General features: G+C 42.1%; 3 protein-coding genes across 8 annotated transcripts; 1 reads left to right on the top strand and 2 right to left on the bottom strand.

The window, feature by feature from the left end:
- Window positions 1–21: 21 nt before the first annotated feature.
- LOC115670529 (beta-amyrin 28-monooxygenase-like) lies at window positions 22–3,462 on the top strand. Its single transcript, XM_030591840.2, has 3 exons — window positions 22–2,338; window positions 2,462–2,646; window positions 2,844–3,462. The coding sequence occupies exons 1-3, from the start codon at window positions 1,387–1,389 to the stop codon at window positions 3,141–3,143; spliced, it is 1,437 nt and encodes a 478-aa protein (XP_030447700.1). The 5' UTR covers window positions 22–1,386; the 3' UTR covers window positions 3,144–3,462.
- A 605-nt stretch (window positions 3,463–4,067) lies between these two features.
- Window positions 4,068–7,076, bottom strand: LOC115670530 (protein MET1, chloroplastic). Its single transcript, XM_030591841.2, has 7 exons — window positions 6,540–7,076; window positions 5,587–5,693; window positions 5,366–5,460; window positions 5,160–5,236; window positions 4,720–4,840; window positions 4,553–4,612; window positions 4,068–4,481 (listed from the first exon to the last, which is right to left on the bottom strand). Exons 1-7 carry the CDS (start codon window positions 6,944–6,946, stop codon window positions 4,341–4,343), a joined length of 1,008 nt encoding a protein of 335 aa, XP_030447701.1. The 5' UTR covers window positions 6,947–7,076; the 3' UTR covers window positions 4,068–4,340.
- Window positions 7,077–11,818: 4,742 nt separating this feature from the next.
- LOC115670527 (pumilio homolog 12-like) lies at window positions 11,819–19,227 on the bottom strand. 6 transcript variants are annotated; one of them, XM_056320070.1, is made up of 8 exons: window positions 19,080–19,227; window positions 18,728–18,983; window positions 16,249–17,925; window positions 15,907–16,069; window positions 15,029–15,192; window positions 14,188–14,443; window positions 12,853–12,972; window positions 12,178–12,680 (listed from the first exon to the last, which is right to left on the bottom strand). In XM_056320070.1, the coding sequence occupies exons 3-7, from the start codon at window positions 17,850–17,852 to the stop codon at window positions 12,853–12,855; spliced, it is 2,307 nt and encodes a 768-aa protein (XP_056176045.1). In that variant the 5' UTR covers window positions 17,853–17,925; window positions 18,728–18,983; window positions 19,080–19,227; the 3' UTR covers window positions 12,178–12,680. The 6 variants fall into 6 exon arrangements, with proteins under 6 accessions (XP_056176047.1, XP_056176045.1, XP_056176046.1 ...); XM_056320071.1 differs by having other exon boundaries at window positions 18,728–18,980; window positions 19,080–19,217; XM_056320072.1 differs by lacking the exon at window positions 12,178–12,680 and adding an exon at window positions 11,819–12,033 and having other exon boundaries at window positions 18,728–19,222.
- Window positions 19,228–19,550: the final 323 nt, after the last annotated feature.

Raw genomic sequence — 19,550 nt, forward strand, 5'->3', positions numbered from 1 at the left:
AATTCAGGCTCCCCTAATTATGCAAAATACTCCAATCATGTTCACATTAAATGTCATCCGTAACTGTTCAACCAATGGATTGTCATCATCAAAATATATTCCTAAGGTTGATTCACCTTCTAACATGACCATATCAAACCCGAGATAGAATTTTGAATTTAACTAAGGGTCTGTTTATTTGAAAGAAAATTGTTTTCGGTAAATTGTTTTCTGACAATCCAGTGTTTGGATGACGGAAAATGGATCTACGAAAACATTTTTCACGAATTGAAAACAATAAGCTTAGATGGGGGAAAATAGCTTCAGTCAGATTGGGTCACAAATTCAAATTGTAACTCAGTTTCACTTAAATGGAATTTGAGGAATTCAATCATACACAAAAGAAATCATTAAAGTTTCGTCTGTGAATAATTCAAATAAGGTGACTGATTTGGTGGTTTTTGCCTTATTTATAGGAGTATGTTTGTCGACACAAGCAGAACTTTGGACTTTATGGTTGGGATTCAACTTTGCAAAACAATTTAGTTTTCATAAGATCATCATTGGGATTAACTCTTAAATCATTACTGATTTTGGTAGTCCAGATCTTATAATTGATAATGCTAGCCCTACTTTACTTAAAATATCAGAAGACTGCTGGGCTCTCATTTTGAGTTTAAAGTGCAGTATAACTTTCGTGAAGGAAATAGCTCTGCTGACCAGCTTGCTAATCTTGGAATCGATAAACGCTTGGATACTAGTGTCTTTCAATTACTTCCTATTTCATGTAGATTTACAACATTAAATTTTTATATTCAACTTTAGCCCCTTTTCATACAGAAAAAAAGTTTTTACTCTGAAATCCAATGAAAATAGACAGAAACGAAATAGATAGCTGGGCAGTGGTTCAACGCCGAACCTATCTACTTAGGTGGGCCACTGACCCAGAAAAGTAAACTTAATGTCTCTGGGCCATCGCTCCACGTGTCAAATAGTACATTGATAAGAAAAGATGCCGTGCAAGGTACGAGGACCATTACGCTTTCCCTTAGGAATTTTCTGATATTTGACTGGATCTACAGACATGTCAAGCTTGAAAACTGAACAGAGCAAAATTGTTAATGCCCAAAACAAGTAGGTTAATGCGTATCCCACAGACAAGGCTTTTGTAGTGGACTGGGAGAGTTCATTTGGCTTTGCCCTTTGCTCAATCCTCGCCTAAGTACTGATGGGCATTGCTGATGTGAACTGATGTTGTAGCCAACCTCGGAAAAATCAGTCCAAAGAAAGCACATGGTCTTCCTTGAAAAGTCTTCTTGGATTGAGAATTTCTCAGGTCCTCACGTCTCCAATCGCATCATATAAACCACCACTTGGTAGCTTCACTTGTCATCAAGACAAGTGGTGATGCTTCAGTATTGCATTCTTGCAGCTTTCATATTCTTCTTTGTCCTCTTCCTTTACTCGATCGAGAAACTTGTCAAGTTGAGGGCGCGCGCGAATCCTAGTCTCCCTCCAGGAAGCCTAGGATGGCCACTCATCGGCGAGACTCTGGAGTTCCTCCGAGCGGGACGACTAGGAGAGCCCGAACGGTTCATCAGGGAGAGGATGGACAGGTACGATGCGAGGGTCTTCAAGACGTCCCTGCTTGGGGAGCCGATGGCCGTCTTCTGTGGGACTGCGGGGCACAAGTTCTTGTTCGGCAACGAGAACAAAGCCGTCAAGGTCTGGTGGCCGAGCACTGTGCAGAAGCTGTTCCGGTCAAGCCTGGTCAACGCTGCAGGTGAGGATGCCAAGTCCCTGAAGAGGATACTCATGAACTTTTTCCATCCTGAGGCGCTCAAGAGGTACATTGAGAGGATGGACATGATCACCCGACACCACCTTGACACGCACTGGGAACGAAGAGAAGAAGTGCGACTTTATCCGATGCTTAAGGTCTACACTTTCGAATTGGCCTGTCGCATCTTCACCAGCACCGATGACCGTACACGAGTTTCAACCCTGGCCGCCCTATTCGATGTTTTCATAAATGGAGTTGTGAATTTGCCTATAAGTTTCCCTGGAACGGCATTCTACTGTTCAACCAGGGCCGCCAGTCGAATCCGGGAAGAGATTCGATCGATTGCTAGGGAGAGAAAATTAGCTCCATGGGAAAAAAAGGCGATGCCTGACCAAGATCTTTTGTCCTTCTTGCTCACTTCTGCCGACGCTAATGGACGGTTCTTGAGTGAGATGGAGATCATTGACAACATACTCCTAATACTATTCGCTGGGCACGACACCACAAGATCCGCCATCACGCTGTTCGTGAAGTATCTGAGTGATTATCCTGAAGTCTACGAAAAGATTTGCAAAGGTTATGAGCTTTAAAACACATCTGCAAGGCCTTTTTTTGTTGAAATTACAATTATTCAGAATGTTTTAACCTGTTGTAAGCGATGTTAAGCACCGAGTCTTCGGTCCTTTCATGTTTATGCAGAGCACGAAGATATTGCCAAATCGAAAGAACCGGGGCGGTTGCAGTGGGAGGATGTGCAGAAGATGAGGTACTCAATGAATGTGGTCGCGGAAGTTTTGAGGCTGATGCCACCAGTGACCGGTGCATTCCGAGAGGCCCTGGTCAATTTCACATATGCTGGTTATACCATTCCTAAAGGATGGAAGGTACTCTCGCAATCATCCTCCCGTAACTTTGTAGGAGCAGTAATAGAAGAATGGTTTTGAAAGGAACTGAACTATATGAATTTTTCCGATGATCAGGCTGACCAACTCTATGAGATCAAACGAGCATAAAAACTTTAATTTAGAAATTACGTGACTGCAGTTTAACTGACTGGTGCATCTTTCACTGCGTGTGCTAGCTATATTGGACTACTGGTTCGACACATAAAGATCCAGTACTTTACCCGAATCCTGAAAAGTTCGATGTGTCGAGATTCGAAGGATCAGGATCGAACCCTTTCTCGTACGTACCGTTTGGAGGGGGGCCAAGGATGTGCTTGGGGCATGAATTTGCCAGGATTCAAATCCTTATATTTCTGCACACTATGGTGACAAGATTCAAGTGGAATTTGGCGATCCCGGATGAAGCAATTGGTTATGATCCCATGCTTTCGCCACAACAGGGGCTTCCGCTCTGTCTTCTACCACATAGACTGTGAAACAGACGCTAAGTCTATCATCTTCAACTGCTAGTGAACCTCTAGTCTAGTTACCGAACTCCGAGATGAATTATCTGAATTTTGAAGATGCAGGTCGTCTTCTTGGGCATATAAGCTCGAATATGTAAATCAATAAGGGTCAATATCACACTGACCAATGCAATACTATCATTTCTATCTGGAAACTGTGCTCTTTACACTTTCCCTGTGAGGTATGTGCAGAGTTATGATCTCCTAATGTAGGAGTTCTAGTAAGTCGGAGAAGGTTAAATATTTTTGCTCTTTCATTATATTTGGTGGCAAGGATCGAACTACGTATGTTTTCTCTGCCGTATGTAGAGCTTTATTTTCTTCAAATTGATCGTTTTCCTACTCTCACCGCCGTTATTGGTCTTCACTCAGAGCCCGCTCCTCCTTATGGTGAATTATCCCTTAAAATTACTCAACAACACTCGGACTCGACCTTGAGCAGGTGACCGAGTAGTTGACACAACAGCAATGAACTATAATGACCACTGTTTCTGATGTTGCTGTTAGGTGAACATAATGTGTTATGGATCTTTCATGTCAGAAAGAAAATTGTCTGATTTGCGGAAAGTTGGCAGGTCTCACAATGTAGTCCATAAATATCTAATGCGTTCTACCATTCACCTCAGTAGACGCCATGCCTGAGGCTTCCTTCCAAACCATATCACCCTCTCCATGATAAACTCACACATGTGCAAGCTGATCATGCGCGCATAAGCTGCAAGGGATCCAAATAATGTGCAACCTGAATTGCACATATCATCATGCAAAAGAAGGTTGTCTGCAAAGTGAATACAACTTGTCTCGTGTTTTTGTCCTTACTTCGAGAGAGAGAGAGAGAGAGAGAGAGAGAGAGAGAGAGAGAGAGAGAGAGAGAGAGAGAGAGATGAGAGAGAATAATCGAATAATCGATTCCTCTTCAATTTCTCACTGATATACTTTACATCCACCAGAACTTCACAATTTGGGGAAAGGTAAAAAATAGGTAACTACCAGAAAAATTTCCACTCAGGGTGTTTCCAAGTCCAAGATCAAAGTGATGCGCATAATGAGAATGAATAAATTTTCCTGAAGCTCTGTCAGGATAAGCAGTTGCTTCTCCGATCCTTGTCTTAGGCCTTGCCTCGGTAGAGAACCAAGGTTCTTCAATTGCACAGCCAATTTTCAGCACTATTTTTTGTTGAAGCCAAATAGAGATTTGATGGCGTCAATGGCGTTCTCATTGATAAAGGATTCGTCAAACCTTTTCAGAAGAGGATCAAATTCCTTGGACTTCCTTACATTTTCCAAATCAGGATCCGTTCGAATTCTCTGCATCAACAAGCAAAAACATTAGAAATGCAAGCTCAGCTAACTACGACACCTATCATTCGATTCATTACCTTAAAGTCTTCGAACCCTGCTTCCAAAGCATCTTCCAGGGCAGAAAGTCCAGCTTGTACCTGTTTGTGACCATTAAAAAAATTGGATCTGTAGCTGCTAGGAAAATAAAACGACATAGCCTAAACCAGAAAAGCAGTTGTGGTTATAATAAAAAACCAGAAGCTACCTGATCAAGCTTAGAATAACAACAAGCGACATTGTAACTTGCGACAGATGCTTCATTAGCATCAGGTTTCGATCCCAATACAGACTCAAATTTCTCCAATGCTTCCTCATATTTGCCGTTCCTACATCAATTGACCCAGGAAAGAGAGAATTAATAACATAACCAAGGGCAATTCTCTGCTCAGCGGCAGCTACAGGATCCATAGAAACAAATCAGCAGCAGAAAACTTGCGCAACGATACTCATGAATCTAAGAGTAGCATAGCCAGAAATTTCGATGGAGTTTGATATTAGAGTCCCTCAGTGACGCACTTGCATCTGTATGAAAGATTATATTTCCAGCACATACAAATACGGTCCACCCATCGATGACATAGTAACAAATGCAACTAAATTGAAAAATATTAAACCATAAAAAGATAAACAAAAAAATGACACTACCTGTAGAGCAGCAGCCCTTCACGGAGGTCCATCTCTCTTCTCTGTTTCTGTTCTTTTTTCCTCATTGAATTTTGCATCTGCAACAGCCAAATTTTTTGGATAGGCCGGTCTTTTAAATTTATAAAAAGAAATACTATTCACATAAGGGTAAGTGCTATATAAAATTCAATATGGGAAGATTAAACAGAACACCGTCTTGTACTTACTTGGATTTCCCTCACTCTGTTACTTATTACCCCGGAGTTCCTCTCTGCTCTAATGATCTCCCTCTCTGTTAGCTCACCAGTTTCCTCCAGTTTACCTGAGAAGTACACAATTTGTGCAGTTCAAGCCACGGTAAAATGGCACCAAACTTTTTTCTTGCATAATGGTGTAGAAATCAATAAGCACTAGATAGATTGAAAGGCTCAATGCAGAAGGAACGAACCGTATCTTTTCTGCATCCTCATTAGCAATGGGCCAATCCTTTGACGGATAGTATACATCGTCCTTCCATATTCAGCTGCAGGCCATATCTCCGTCCCAAAAACTGCACTGCATACAACTACTAGACTCGTCTCATTGTCTCAATGTGCACTCTTAACAAAATTTTCCAGGATGACAATAGCAGGAGAAGCCATAGATACTGGACAAAGAAACAATTAAGGCCGGAAAAGAAGTAAATAAGGAACTTGGAAGCTGCATAATGTAACACTTCATCGACTGATGTCAAGTATCTCTAGTTCCATTGTAAATTTACTCAAGAGAATTGTTTATCTGAACCGCCAATTTGACCATTAATAATCAACCTCTATGAGCAAGTCGGAAGCACATATCAACTAATTTGCAGTTCCTTACTATCACTCGCAAGTCGCCAACGATTTCAATATTAAGGCAAGACTATCGGGTCAGCCGTCCAGGCTATCCATTGAGTTATTTCCTTAAAGTTGCAGGGGCTCAGGTCGCGCATCATTTAAGCTTCTTACTTTGGGCTGTCTCAAACATGAGCTACTTAACTTAGCCCCATCTTCCATTAATCGGCCAACCACGCTATTGTCCAACACTTATATTCTAACACAGTCACAAGCTCAGGCACTATCAACCATCGTAAGACCCAATTGTCATTTACCAATCGGTACGCTCGATTGATATTCTTTTTGATTGGCCACATTATGTAAATACTTGTGCTGCCTAGCACTTGCAAATTTGCAATGAGCTAAACAGCAAATTGCGGCTATACATTGAATTGCTGCAACTGCAAGTAAGCATAAATCCAATGTATACGAAACTGGAAAAGATGGTCCCTTTCTCCTCATTTCTTGCACAAACATTAAACTATCACAAAATAAAACAGACCCAAAAAAGATAAAGAAAAAGGAAGAAGAAATTTGCAAAGGAAACCTGGTGGCGAGTACTTTATCCCCCACAGCGAACATGCCGGTCTTGTCAGCAGATCCACCGGCCCCAATTGCGTCAATGTAAGTCCCACCATCTCTTCCTTTAACAAACTTCAACCCATATGGCTGCACTATCTCCACCTCATACTCCTCATACTTCTCTTCCCCTCCCCCGTCGGCTGCTTCCGACGACGTCTGCGACTCGGTTTCAGATGCTTTCACCACCAAAGTGGGCGCTTTTACCAAGTGGGTCTCCGAGAAATGAACAGATAGGCTCAGGAGAGAGCCGTTCTTGGATAACGAATGCTTGGCGTGGAAGAACACGAACTGGGTCGGCTTGTTCTGAGCGGTTCTTGGTAATGGCGGTGAAGAACAGAGAGAAGATGCATAGCTTCTCTGAGCTATAGACATGATCCTTGACCTTGCTCTAGCTCTCCTCCGTTAGAGATCAGAGTCGAGAGAGAAAGGAAGTCTGGATTGGTTGAACAATGGGAGGGAGGGAGAGAGAGAAGAAAGGAGAGGCTTTTGGGATTGCAAGAGCGCTCGGACTAGTGGCTGCAAACGGTCGGGCGTTAGTGTAGTTTTTCTTTTCGATCGGAAACCGCCACGTGTCCGCTTGTGGATGGCGGCCGATGTGGAGTGTCGGAATATGAAGCATCAGATACTCCCCAGATCCTGTGAGGACACGTGGTTGGAAATGCAGCGTATCTCTGTCTCTATCCTTCTTGTGTTAAGGCTGCGCTGTGATTTTGAGGTTTGAGTTGCGTTGCTGCTCTAATTTCATTTACTTAGCAATTCCATTTTTGTCTTTATATTTCTAACATTACTCTTCATAATATATCCTTTAGGCTGCGCATGACAACCATTCTGTGCCCGGGAACAGATTTTGATCAGAAATGATTCTTTTAATTCGTGCGTCAGGAGCGGTCCTACGGCATTTGAAGGCGTTTGTAACGGCCCAAAATTACGTGCCGGGAGAAATGCGTTTGGTAACGGCATAAAATTTCTTTTTATTAATGATATTTTAATAACATATTAAATATTTTAATATTTCTTTCTTTTCTTTTTGTCTTCTCCTCCTTCTTGGCCATAGCCGGTAAAATATTTTTTAATTAATAATACTTTTATTAAAAATAATTTTTTTATTTTTTTGGCCATGGCAAGTAAAAAATTTTTATAAATAATTTTTTTATTAATAGTTTTAAAAAAAAATATTTTACTAAAAAAATATTTTTTTCTTTTTTTTTCGCTATGGCCCGGTCGCTTAGTCATGGCCACGGTTCGGAACCGACCGGTTCCGGTTTGTGTCCAAGTATGAACCGGATGGTTCCGGGCCGGTTCCGGTTCCTGGCCGGTTCCGGTTCCTGGCCGGTTCATAATTTTTGTTTTATGTTTTTTTTCTTTTTCTTTTTCTTTTCTTCCTCCGCCGGCCATAGCCGGGGCCGGTGGAGGTCGCCGGCCTCAGGCAAGGCCGCCCTCGCCGGCGTCGGGCGAGGGCTCGACCTCGCCGGCGTCGGGCGAGGCCGACCTCGCCTACAACCGGGCGAGGCCGGCCTCGCCCGACGCCGGCGAGGCTCGACCTCGCCGGCAACCGGGCGAGGCCCGGCCTCCCCGAGGCCGGCGAGGCTCGACCTCGCCGAAGCACCGGCGAGGCCGGCCTCGAGGCCGGCGAGGTCGAACCCTCGCCGAGATCTGGCGAGGCTCGACCTCGCCGGCGTCGGGCGAGGCCGGCGAGGCTCGACCTCGCCTGCAACTGGCGAGGCTGGCCTCGCCCGACGCCGGCGAGGCTCGACCTCGCCTGCAACTGGCGAGGCCGGCGAGGTCGAACCCTCGCCAGATCTGCAGCTTCTTCTTCTTTTTTTTTTTTTTTTTGAACCGGGCTCGGAACCGGCGGTTCCGGGCAGGTTCAAAAATTTCTAGAACCGGGCCCGTAGGGCACAGGCCGGTTCCGGTTCCAAACCGAGGGCCCGATCAACGGGCCGGGCCCGGGTTTGACCGAGCTGGTTCCGGTCCGGTTCCGGGCCGAAACCGGCCCGTGGCCATGACTATGGTCGCTGGCCATGGCCGGTAAAATATTTTTTTTATTAATAATATTTTAATAAAAAATATTTTTATTGAAATTATTTTTTTTATTTTTTTTTGCCATGACCTGGTCGCTGGCCATGGCCGGTAAAATATTTTTTTATAAATAATTTTGTTATTAATAATATTTTAATAAAAAATATTTTTATTGAAAATATTTTATTATTTTTTTTGCCATGGCCTGGTCGCTGGCCATGGCCGGTAAATTTTTTTTTATTAATAATATATTTTTTTATTTTTTTTCGCCATAGCCGGTAAAAAAAATTTTATTAATAATTTTTTTAATATTTTTTTCACCATGGCCTGGTCGCTGGCCATGGCCGGTAAATTTTTTTTATTAATAATATTTTTTTATTAAAATATTTTAATCTCGCCAGATACGGCGAGGGTGGCCTCACGCCGGACATTAGAAGCTGCATTAAAAACCAAGAAAAGGAAGAAGAAAAAAAAATTGATTCTCATTTTTGTTCCCAGAATCAAGAAGCTACTTTTTTTTTATTCTTGATTCTGCTCCAAAACTGATTTTGGGCACAAATTTACAAGAATTTGTGCCCAGAATCAAAAAATTAAACAAACGGATTTATGTTCCCAAACAGATTTTGGGAACAAAAAAATAGAATCAAATACTATTTGGCAAGTTGTCATGCGCAGCCTTAGCAATCGTATTATTTTTAGAAACGATTCTTGATGCTGCTCACATTTGCATTTGATGCTGCTCACATTTGCGTTTGATCCACCTTGCAAAATTACAATTAGTCATCCACATGCACCAAATGAGAGATTGGTAAACACTTTCGGGCTACCTTGATACCTATTAATCTTTTTAAACCATTCCTCACTCAATAATGTACGGGACAAAACCTCTTAATAACAATAATGTATGAGGATAGGGAATCATCTTGTCTGAAACCCCTACCTCATTAAAATTAGCCAAAAGTGCTACAATTTAGGCTCCATTTTTTTCACGAACAACAACTTTCAAATTTTTTTTTTCGGATTTTCCAACATTTGATTCGCAGTAGATAAACTAGTCAAGGAAAACATTTTCAATCAATGGAAAAAACACCTTCAAAAGTGTATTTCCTCCGGAAATCATTTTCCCTCCTATTTCTTGCGCTTAGCATGTTCTCCTTCATATGCTGCACGCCTTCACCTTCCTCTTCTCGCCTGTACACTCCTCATTTCTCTCCAGCTCCAGAGTTCCTCCTTTGCCTCTCCACCTTCGGACTTCCTTGTCCTGTCTGCCTATGTGATCCTCATGTCTCTTTGGCTCCGGAGTTCGTCCTGCTCCTCCGTCTCTTCGCCTCCAGTGTTCCTCCTTCTCCCCTGCCTTGTTGCTCTGCCTTAAGAGTTTGACTGGCCACAGGTGAGGGACAAGCTCGCTAGCGATATGACGAGGTCGAGCTCGCCCTTGCCGGCCTTGGGCGAGGCTCCGATGCTGTTCCTCACCAAGACTTACCAGCCCGTGGACAATCCAGCACTGGACGATTTGATTTCGTGGAACGAGGGCGAGATGACGTTCTTCATGTGGCGGCTAGCAGAATTCGCTAGGGATTTGCTCCCCAAGTATTTCAAGCACAACAATTTTTCCAGCTTTGTTCATTAGCTAAACACTTACGTAAGTTTGCGATTGCGATTCCCAAAATGCAAATTTGCTTGGTTTAGGATTCGATTTCTGCGAAATCTTCTTTGTGTTGATGATTGTAATCGATTGGCTTCTAGGGATTTAGAAAGGTGGTGTTGGATCGGTGAGAGTTCGCCAATGATTGCTTCCGGAAATTGGAGAAGGCCCCTTGCCAGATCTAGCGAGGCTCGGGCGAGCTTGTCCCTCGCCTTTGGTCAGTTGCCATGGCTGGCCAGATTTTTTGGTTAATTTTCAGATCTTAGCTAAATACCGGAAAATATGATCATTTTACAAGAAAATGACTTATGAAAAAATATTTTCAAGAAATGTCATATTTTTCGCGAAACAAACGAAGCCTTAGCAGCAAAGAGAAAGAGACAGGTGAGAGGCATTGTTCAATTGGTTACACGGATCTTTGGTCGAAATCAAGAACCTATCGTAGGCATTGGACATATCCACCTTTAGCCCTGGATACCCCTTCCCTCTCCTTAGGTTCTTCATGCGCTGCACCACCTCGTGTGCTAGAATAGAAATTTCTGTCGGTATGCCTTCCAAAGTACAAAAGCCTGTTTGCCGTGGAGAAGCTAGACTTTCCAGCAAAGGTCTCAAGCGATTAGCAAGGATCTTGGCGATCAATTTATAGGTTGCATTACATAGACCAATCGCATTACCTTTCCAAACCCTGGGTGAACTCTACTTTTTGTTCAAGTGAATGCATACCTAACATCGGTTAAAATAATACTGTTATCTCCATTCGATGACTCTTGTTCGATGAGGCGTATTCGAGTGTGACATCGCTTGGTTTGACGTTAAAAATGGGCAATTATACACAAAGCATCCAAACATTTTTACAAGTTCATGATCGGTTAGAATTTGACGACTCGAATTCGTTGCTGATGGACTGCCACCTCTGTAAGACTTGTAAGCCTCAGGGTGACACTGATAAGATAAAGATCGACATGGCAGGTGAGAGAGGATGAACCCCAGCAAGACTAGGATTCTTGGTTTTCCGGTAAGAAGATCATAGTCTTACGAAGACTTGGCCCGTGGAAAAAGAAGGAAAGATCTTTTCCCACTCTCACGTAAATGCTCGTGTGAATCTGATACGATATTTATGAATTTCTGTCAAACTCATATCCAAAGCGGAGGGATTAAGTTTGACTCTGCAATGTCTGTCACTCAAATGGTACAATTATTTAATTCTTATGTATGTAAGTAACATCGAACCCAATAAAGTCCTTAAAAGGCTTCATTTCTGGCCTCGGGTTATCTGGGATGTAAAATGTCTAAGAGATATTCTCTCTCTGTAGAGAAGAGAAGATAAAGATACAAGGGAAATTTGGAGCACAGGGCGTGCGGACACCAACACGTTATGAAAAGGAACACATTTCTAAAGCCCGCCGTCCTTGTAAATCAAATGGACAAACCATGAAGGTCCCTGTGAGAGTCAAGGTTCCTCTTCGACTCTTCGTTTTCGCGTATGCCGTGACGTTGGATCCCTTCCGACATCACGCCTATGGACTTCACAATGGCTAGTGGTTCTTGAAATATAGCAAACCCTCGGATGAAATCGCTCAGGTAATGTGCATACTCCTCTTTCTTGCTCGACCCGAATCTAAATGGCCCCAAGCCAAACTCTCTCGGGGTTGCTCTTATGAAGACGAACCTACTATATTTGGTACTTACTCGGTGTCCTTCGGCATCGTCAAACCGCGGTATTTGGAACGGTTGCTCAAAGGGTGTTGTTAGACACGAGAAGGCATTTCATGAAATTGTTACACCGTAGTTACACCTGGTGTAACAAGCCCTAGAAAGTGAGTGATTCCAGACTACGTCGAGCCGTGCAATCAACACAAAAAAGGAAAAAGAAAAACTTTTCCGCCAGACACCCATTGTTAGAGAAAGAAAAGGAAAGAAAATAAAACAAGCCTTAAAATCAAGATATAATTAGGCCAGGAGGGCTAACATTACCATAGATAAACCATTAAATAGCAAGGCATACAGTACAGGTCCATAAAAAGGAGATGTACATCAAGATAGATAACCAGACAATGACCCCTGAGCACAATGTTAGCATAAACTCAGAACCCCTCTCTTTCTCTACACCTTAACAGCTCCGTTTATTCTATGCAACAACAAAAATTGCCGATCTTGGCATATGCAGAAAATATCACGCAAGATTCTTCTCTCTGCAGTGTAGGTCATGCAAAACTTCCAACTAGCTCAACAACAAGCAAAGCATCAAAATAACCAAAATGAACTTCTTTTGTTCATGCGATTTATTTGAGATTGCCCTCATATCTGGACTTCGGGATCTCGAAGCTTTCCTCCGCATGCTTTTGCAATATATAATAATTACACTCTTAAGTGATCAAAGCCTTAGTGGCACCAACCCCACGATGAAGACAGAGGCTGCAGAGGAGTCCAAGACTCTTTTCTCTGGTGAAGGGAATTCAATGATTAGTTATGTACCATCCCATTGAACCACACAAGAAATAAATTCTGCATGTAAAGTATGATATAGAAGAGATTTGAAGATTGTGTTGAGAAACTCATGAGACTATAGTACACCTTGTACACCACATCACAAGACAAATCAATATGATTATACCTATAGATACAGCTTCTTTAGACGGTTGCTTGATGAGAGAACTTTCTTTCCATATGGACTGGTTCGCAGCACGGGAATATGGGGTCTTATTGCCTCCACTAGTGCATCTTCAAGATCTCCCTGATCAAAGAAAAGTACAAGTGAGCCTGAGCGTCTTAAAAGTGCAGTTATTTTTTTCATGAACCAGATAGATACCATGCCTTAATCTTTTGTCTGCTAACGGCAAATGACATGTTGTGCTTCATGCAACAAGACCAACTCTTGAAGATAGAAATGGCAGCAACTAAATATGATTTTACTTGCTGCAACTAGTAAAGCCGCAACACTTTGGCAAATAAAATACATAGCCAAGCTCTCATGAAGGATCGAGTCAATTGCCTACCATATTAATCCTAGCCAAAGGTACTGTTCAGCATTTCAAGTTCAATCACATTGACTATAATCTGATTGAGCTCAGGTAAAAAAAAAGCATGCTAAAAGTTTCTTCGCTAAAGAGAATAAGCATGTGGCTAATACAACTGTAATTTTTCAAATGAGAGAGAGAGAGAGAGACAGAGAGAGACAGAGAGAGCCAAAAGAAATACAGCATAAAGTTTGCAGAACCCAAAACAGAACTTCTACCATCTATAGGCTTTTCAAAATGCATATTACTACCACGTGCGGAAATGCCCGTCTGTGTATCCACTTTCATTACGGATTGGGTAACTTAAACTATATTCCCCAGTTATCAGTTCATTCGCACCGCTTGTCCTTGGCTTTCTAATACTTCCAGTTTATTTGAAACCTAGTTCTGCTGATCGCATCTCCCATGACCACTCCTACAAAATTTACTTGACATCAACCTTTCAAAACCCCTTACTCCCCAAGGGGAATTAATTATCCAGCAATTGAGTGAAAGAAAAGTCAGAGAACCGAAGAAAAAGAGGGTCAAGACTCGTATATATGGAGTGACCCATAGGAATAAAACAGCTCCTGAACCACCAGAACAGTTGTTATCTCAGCACCGAGACAGATACTCAGGACAATGGTAGTCATTTACACCTGGAAAAGTAAACGAGCCCTTGGAACAACAAAATACTGGGAAAAGATGCTTCTAGTAAGTCCCATGTGACACCATAATTTCATGCTTCTGCCAGGGCTTGGTGCCCTAGCTGACATTGAAGTTTTTATACTTTTTGACCATGAGAAGATTATCCAAAGTGCACCGACATACCAAATCATAGACTTTATGATAGTGTAAAAGTACAACTTCACCTAAATCTCACTTCATACTAAAGAAATACATTAAAAAATTGCAGAAAATCCTCACACATGAATTTGAAAGTTATAACCGACCTCTGAGATGTTCAATGCAGCTTGGATGACATAATTGCCATAAGCATCTTGCATGATTTGATCAAACCTAGGATCATCAATAAGCTCCTGGATTACACGTCTTGGACCTTCCCCAATAGAATGTTTCAGACACTTCTCGACAACATTACTGCTATATTTTTGCATTGATAAGTCCCCATATCTGCCTTCCAACTGATCAATAATTTTTACTACCTGGGAGACTTGAAGCTCAAAGATGTATTGCACAACATAGTTCCTGCAGTGGCAAACAAAAATTCGAAGCTCAATCTAACTATGTACATGCCATCATGGACTGCAAGTGGTGTAGGCAAGAAAAACATGTAGCAGTCCTGGTGATAATTTCTTATGAAACATGATTAAGTCGTCAGCAGAGAAAGCACTGAACTTAAGTTTTCTTAAAGGAAACTTTACGCTCAAGTAGGGTTGTACAATCTACAGCACACCGATGATAACAGACCCGTTGTGCAGTCCCCAGTTTTAAAAGCTTGCTAAGAAAGGGTTTGAGGATATTAGAACCCTTTAACATTAGAGTACTAGGACTTCAAACTAACAGGTGCTAGTATCGTTGGACCATGCAGTTTTTACAGGAGAATGTTCTGTCTATGTTCCAATAAACCTAGAATCAATTTGCCTCATCTAGGGCCATGCTTAATTCTTTTAAGTAATAGATACCATGCTGGCAACTTTTTTCTTATGAGATGAATTACCCTCAAACACAGTGAACAAACACACAACACATACTTTTTCACTAAATCTTACAGGCAGCTTGACATATAAAAGGAAAAAGAATCAAGCTAAGCAAGATAAGACAAACAAATACCCAAATTGATCCTGGGAAAGTATTAGCGAATTTGAAACTATATCAGAGATCAGATGTTTCCTATGCTCCCCGACAGAATGACTAAGGCATTTCTGAAGCACACAGCAGCCATGGCGATCCGTTGCTAGTTCAACGCAATTAGCAGCTGCAGCTTCAAAAAGGAACTGCAGCAGAAAATTGTCAAATCACTCCAATCTCATTTTAACAAAAATAACCACAACCCAATATGCAGAAAAATGATACATGATGTCCTATTATGCAGAAATATTGGCTTACATTTTCCTGCTGGACCTATTAAAATCTAATAAAGAGCAGTGGAAGAAAAATTGTCAAACAAACTGGAAGTGAATCTCTTCAAAGGCTTCTCGTGAAAGCACTCAGATTAAAGCAAAAAATGTAATTCTCTCAGAAATCTAGTGAAACCAATCTCAAAAGATAATATACCATAAGTCAGAGCAACACAACAAGGACCATAGGAGCTGAGATGTACTTAATAACTTGTGTCAAACGAAGAACGATAAAAAAGGAAGTTTCCTGATATTGTTATCAACTAAAAACATATATTAAACTGACACGAATTTAGTCCTTCCAAATTAACTATAACAGAAGGCAAAATCAAGAGAAAACAATACACTCTTAAACATCATCTGGTTTTACTCCTGAACTAAGTGTGAGAAATTCATAGTTTCTGTTTATACCCCAGATTTGTAATGTACAGATGATGATATTCCATTTATAAAGAGATTCCAATCACCTTACTCAGGAGGATTACTAATATCCTGTGTTTGAATTATGCATGAGTTAAAAAAGTGATCATGGATGAGGAACATCTTCACAGGAGTAAACTACAAGACCAATCCCCAACTATTTTTTCGCACCTGAGTGTAAGCAGGCATCAAAAACTGCAAGCAGCGCTGGGCAACATGATTGCCGTTCATGTTTTTCATCAGTGTCACTATACATGGCTTCAGAGAATTAACCACAATTGAAATATGCTCTGGAGTTCTGAGGGTCTCGATGACTTTTTGAACAGCTCGGGTCCTGTCATAAGAAGAGAACAAGCCAGAGTTAACTTAAGTTGATGCAGGGGGAATCAGCAGAAAAAGGTTGAAATGGGAGTAAGCACAATTGATCAATCGTATACACGTCTATTTGTATTTACTTGCAACAGAGAGAGAGAGAGAGAGAGAGAGAGAGAGAGAGAGAGAGAGAGAGAGCACCCGTGCATATCACATGAGATGCGAACTAGATCCCCTGGTTTCCTAGTGATCTCTTGAAGCATCCGTGTTCGCTGATCTTCACGACAAACTTCCAAAAGCTTCTGCACTAAGTAATTCCCGAAAGGATCTGTCATTAGCTCAACTATGCAGTCAATGACCTCAAGAAAGATCTTGTCAACAGCCTCCTGGGGCCCCTCTGTTATCTTCTTTTGTAATAAGCGGCAACCATGTTGGTCCCTAGCCATGAGAGGAATTCTACCTCTGACTTCATCCACAGTTTTAGTCTTCTGATATAGCAACCTAGGGTCACAACTTTTAAAATATGTTGCGTCGTTAGATAAGAACCATGAGTGAGAATCATCTGCCATAAAGCATCTAGCAGTCGGATTCCATAGGCAGCAGTGGTGTAGGCCATTTAAGGTGTGACTTCCATTTTCAGTAAAATGGTTAAGTGCTTCATTTCCTGAACCAAACTTCAAAATTCTTGGTGAATTCAAGTCGTGCGGTCTAGTTAGATTCTTTCTGGCAGAATTCCCTTGCAATTTTCTGTCCAAAACTTGCACATTGCGAACATCTGTGGGGGAAAGCCCAAAATTTGCTTGCTTCAGGCACCTTGCATTCACATAATTGTTCAAGAATTTTCCTTGCTCAAATTGTCCAAATTGGTGAGATCCTGACACCTGGTTGTGCTGCATCCTTTGATTTTCATGCAGTATCCCGTTCACATAATTTGCACTCACTTGGACCGGAAGTTCATCTTCCAACTGACAGTCACCATTCTGCTGGACATTAAGGTTTTGCTTCCACATTAAGTGAGAGTTTTCCTCCTCTGTGTTCCTCCAAAGAATTGGGCACTCGTTCCTATGTTGTCTATGAAAGTAAGGAAGCGGGGATAGTGCACTGATGCATTGCTTCTGGTTAGAGCTTACGGGAAATTCTACAGCAGGAACATGTAGATTGTGCAGCAAATGGACCCCATTAGTTGCTGCCGTTGATGAAGCATTGGAGTTACCAACCGACTGAAAACCACTAACTTGCCACTTTTTTAGACCTTGAGAATCAAATTTACTCAAATCCAGACACCCTTGGCCAATTTGGGTCCCAGAGAAGTCATCAAAACCAGAGGGAGCACTAATTCTTGTCTGAAAAGGATAGACAGTGTTCCATTGTGAATGTGCAGCTAGATTATGAATCTTTAAGTTGTTGCAATATTGGCTTTCCAATAAAAAGGCATTACTATGCATAGGCATACCATTAGCTGAAGGAATACACACAGCTTCCCCAGCCAAACCATTCTCTAAATTCAAATCTGCAAATGCAAAAGCAACAGATTGTTCATCAGGCAGTCTTATTTCATTCACTTGAGGGTTCTTGTCAACTTGATCAGCTGATGTTTTTCTCCCGGGCAAACCGCCATTGTTTGGAAAATTCTCACTGCGAGGCCCTTTGCTAGACTCAACCAAGATAGGAGACATCGAATCGCCCAAAGACACCCTTTCAAGTCCAGTATCCTCAGGCTGTCGAAATCCAGAAGTACCATTGGGTATTTCACAGAGAAGCTTCTCAAAATCGTCAATATCTAGTCCCTTTCTGTTTCCTGTCATTTGCTGAATAGCCAAAATCCTCTCTGGCAAACAGGGACAATCTCCACTGCCAAATGCACTCCTCAATAAGAACCTTCCACCAAACAAAAGAATGAGGTTAATAAACCATTCATATCCCAAAATTCAGCTAAATTGTCAATGATTGGCTAGACCAAACATTCATCAGCAACCCATAAATGCAAAGAGACTTGTCAGACATCTGTGCAGATCACTAGCGACATTCATGGAATCGGAGCATCAGAAATACGTCCCGAGCAAAGTAAAGAAAGTGGTCGGCATCGACAATATGATTGAATAACGGAATCCACTATTCTAAACCTTCCCATATGGATGATATCATTCTCCGGTGTGGTCATGAAATCCAGAAACAAGAATACAATCAGAGGTCCCACACACGGAATCGATCTCTTTGGAACGGTTGTCCTCGCATTAAACCAACAGATGACCAGAACTTGCATTAGCCTGGTCACCCATAGCGTTTAGTGACAAAATGTACCTCAAAAAGCACAATGAACCAGACCCCAGTAAAGAAAGCCATGACTAATATGAAAATTCGAAGCCATTTGGATCATCAGGGGACCTTGTTTCCTCGTTTTTCACGTCTAGTACACAAAACTATCTAAACAAGACTACTCATCTAACCTGAACAGACATTACGCGAAAAGGGTCAATTTCGCTAAAACCCAGAAAAGAATATCCATGATCAGATGAGAGGACAACGATCCTCGCAATGCACAAGACAACGGGAGACGAAGAACAGGGTTCGAAGGACAAGCGAACGGCCAAAAAGACGCACGAACAACAACAATGCAGAAACAGGGGAAACAACTCCCGCCGATTGCGAGACGCACCGAGGCTCGATCACCCCCACGTACCAGTCACGGGAAACGGGCAGACGTAGGAGACGATTCCATCTAAAATTCCATCACAAGAAAACCAAGAGAGTCGAGCTCCAACACACACAAGAGCGAAGCCCGGGAGTCTCAGTGATAAAAGCAAGAACGGGGGAGAACAAAAAGATGGGTTCTCTTGGTTTTTCGAGTAAAATTAAAGGGGGAATGCGAAAGGAGTGAGGAGCGTTGTTGGTGGAGGTGCGGCGTGAAGCAGAAGGACGAGGTGTATCAATGACTGCTGAAAAGAGAGAGAGAGAGAGAGAGAGAGAAGAGGTATTGCTGGTCAGATAATCAAGGGAAAAAATCAGAGAAACTACTACAACAACACACCAACCAGAAAGGAGAAATTTTTGTTAAGAACTAAGGAAGCCCATCATCATCATCATTCATCACTCATCATCCCCACCCATTCCTCCCTCATGCATGGGCTTGAGAATGGCATGTGTGCTTGTCATCATGCCTCTCTCCCTCTTCTCTCTCTCTCTCTCTTCCACCCTTCTTTGTTGTAACCGGTGGGTTCTTGGGTTTGGAAGCTTTCTTGTGTAAGGCCAAGGCCTTATTATAATGTCCTCCCTCCTCTGCCTTTCCAATTAGAAGATATGGAGGTGGGGGATAGTGATGTTGATGTTCTTCTTCTATTCTTATGTGCATCTCTTCCTAACTTAAAAATATTTTGGACATGCTTCCTAAGTGTATAGTTTCCATGTTCCCCCCAACCCCCTCAAAGATGTTGCAAACGTATGACTCGATGCAACGAGCCGGTTTTCGCGTATTCCCCTCCCTCCGGTTATGTTTATACCTTGTG

Source organism: Syzygium oleosum, unplaced genomic scaffold (genome assembly GCF_021117445.2).
Source record: "Syzygium oleosum isolate NSW1041296 unplaced genomic scaffold, Sole_v2.1 Sole_v2.19, whole genome shotgun sequence".
Classification (NCBI taxonomy): domain Eukaryota; kingdom Viridiplantae; phylum Streptophyta; class Magnoliopsida; order Myrtales; family Myrtaceae; genus Syzygium; species Syzygium oleosum.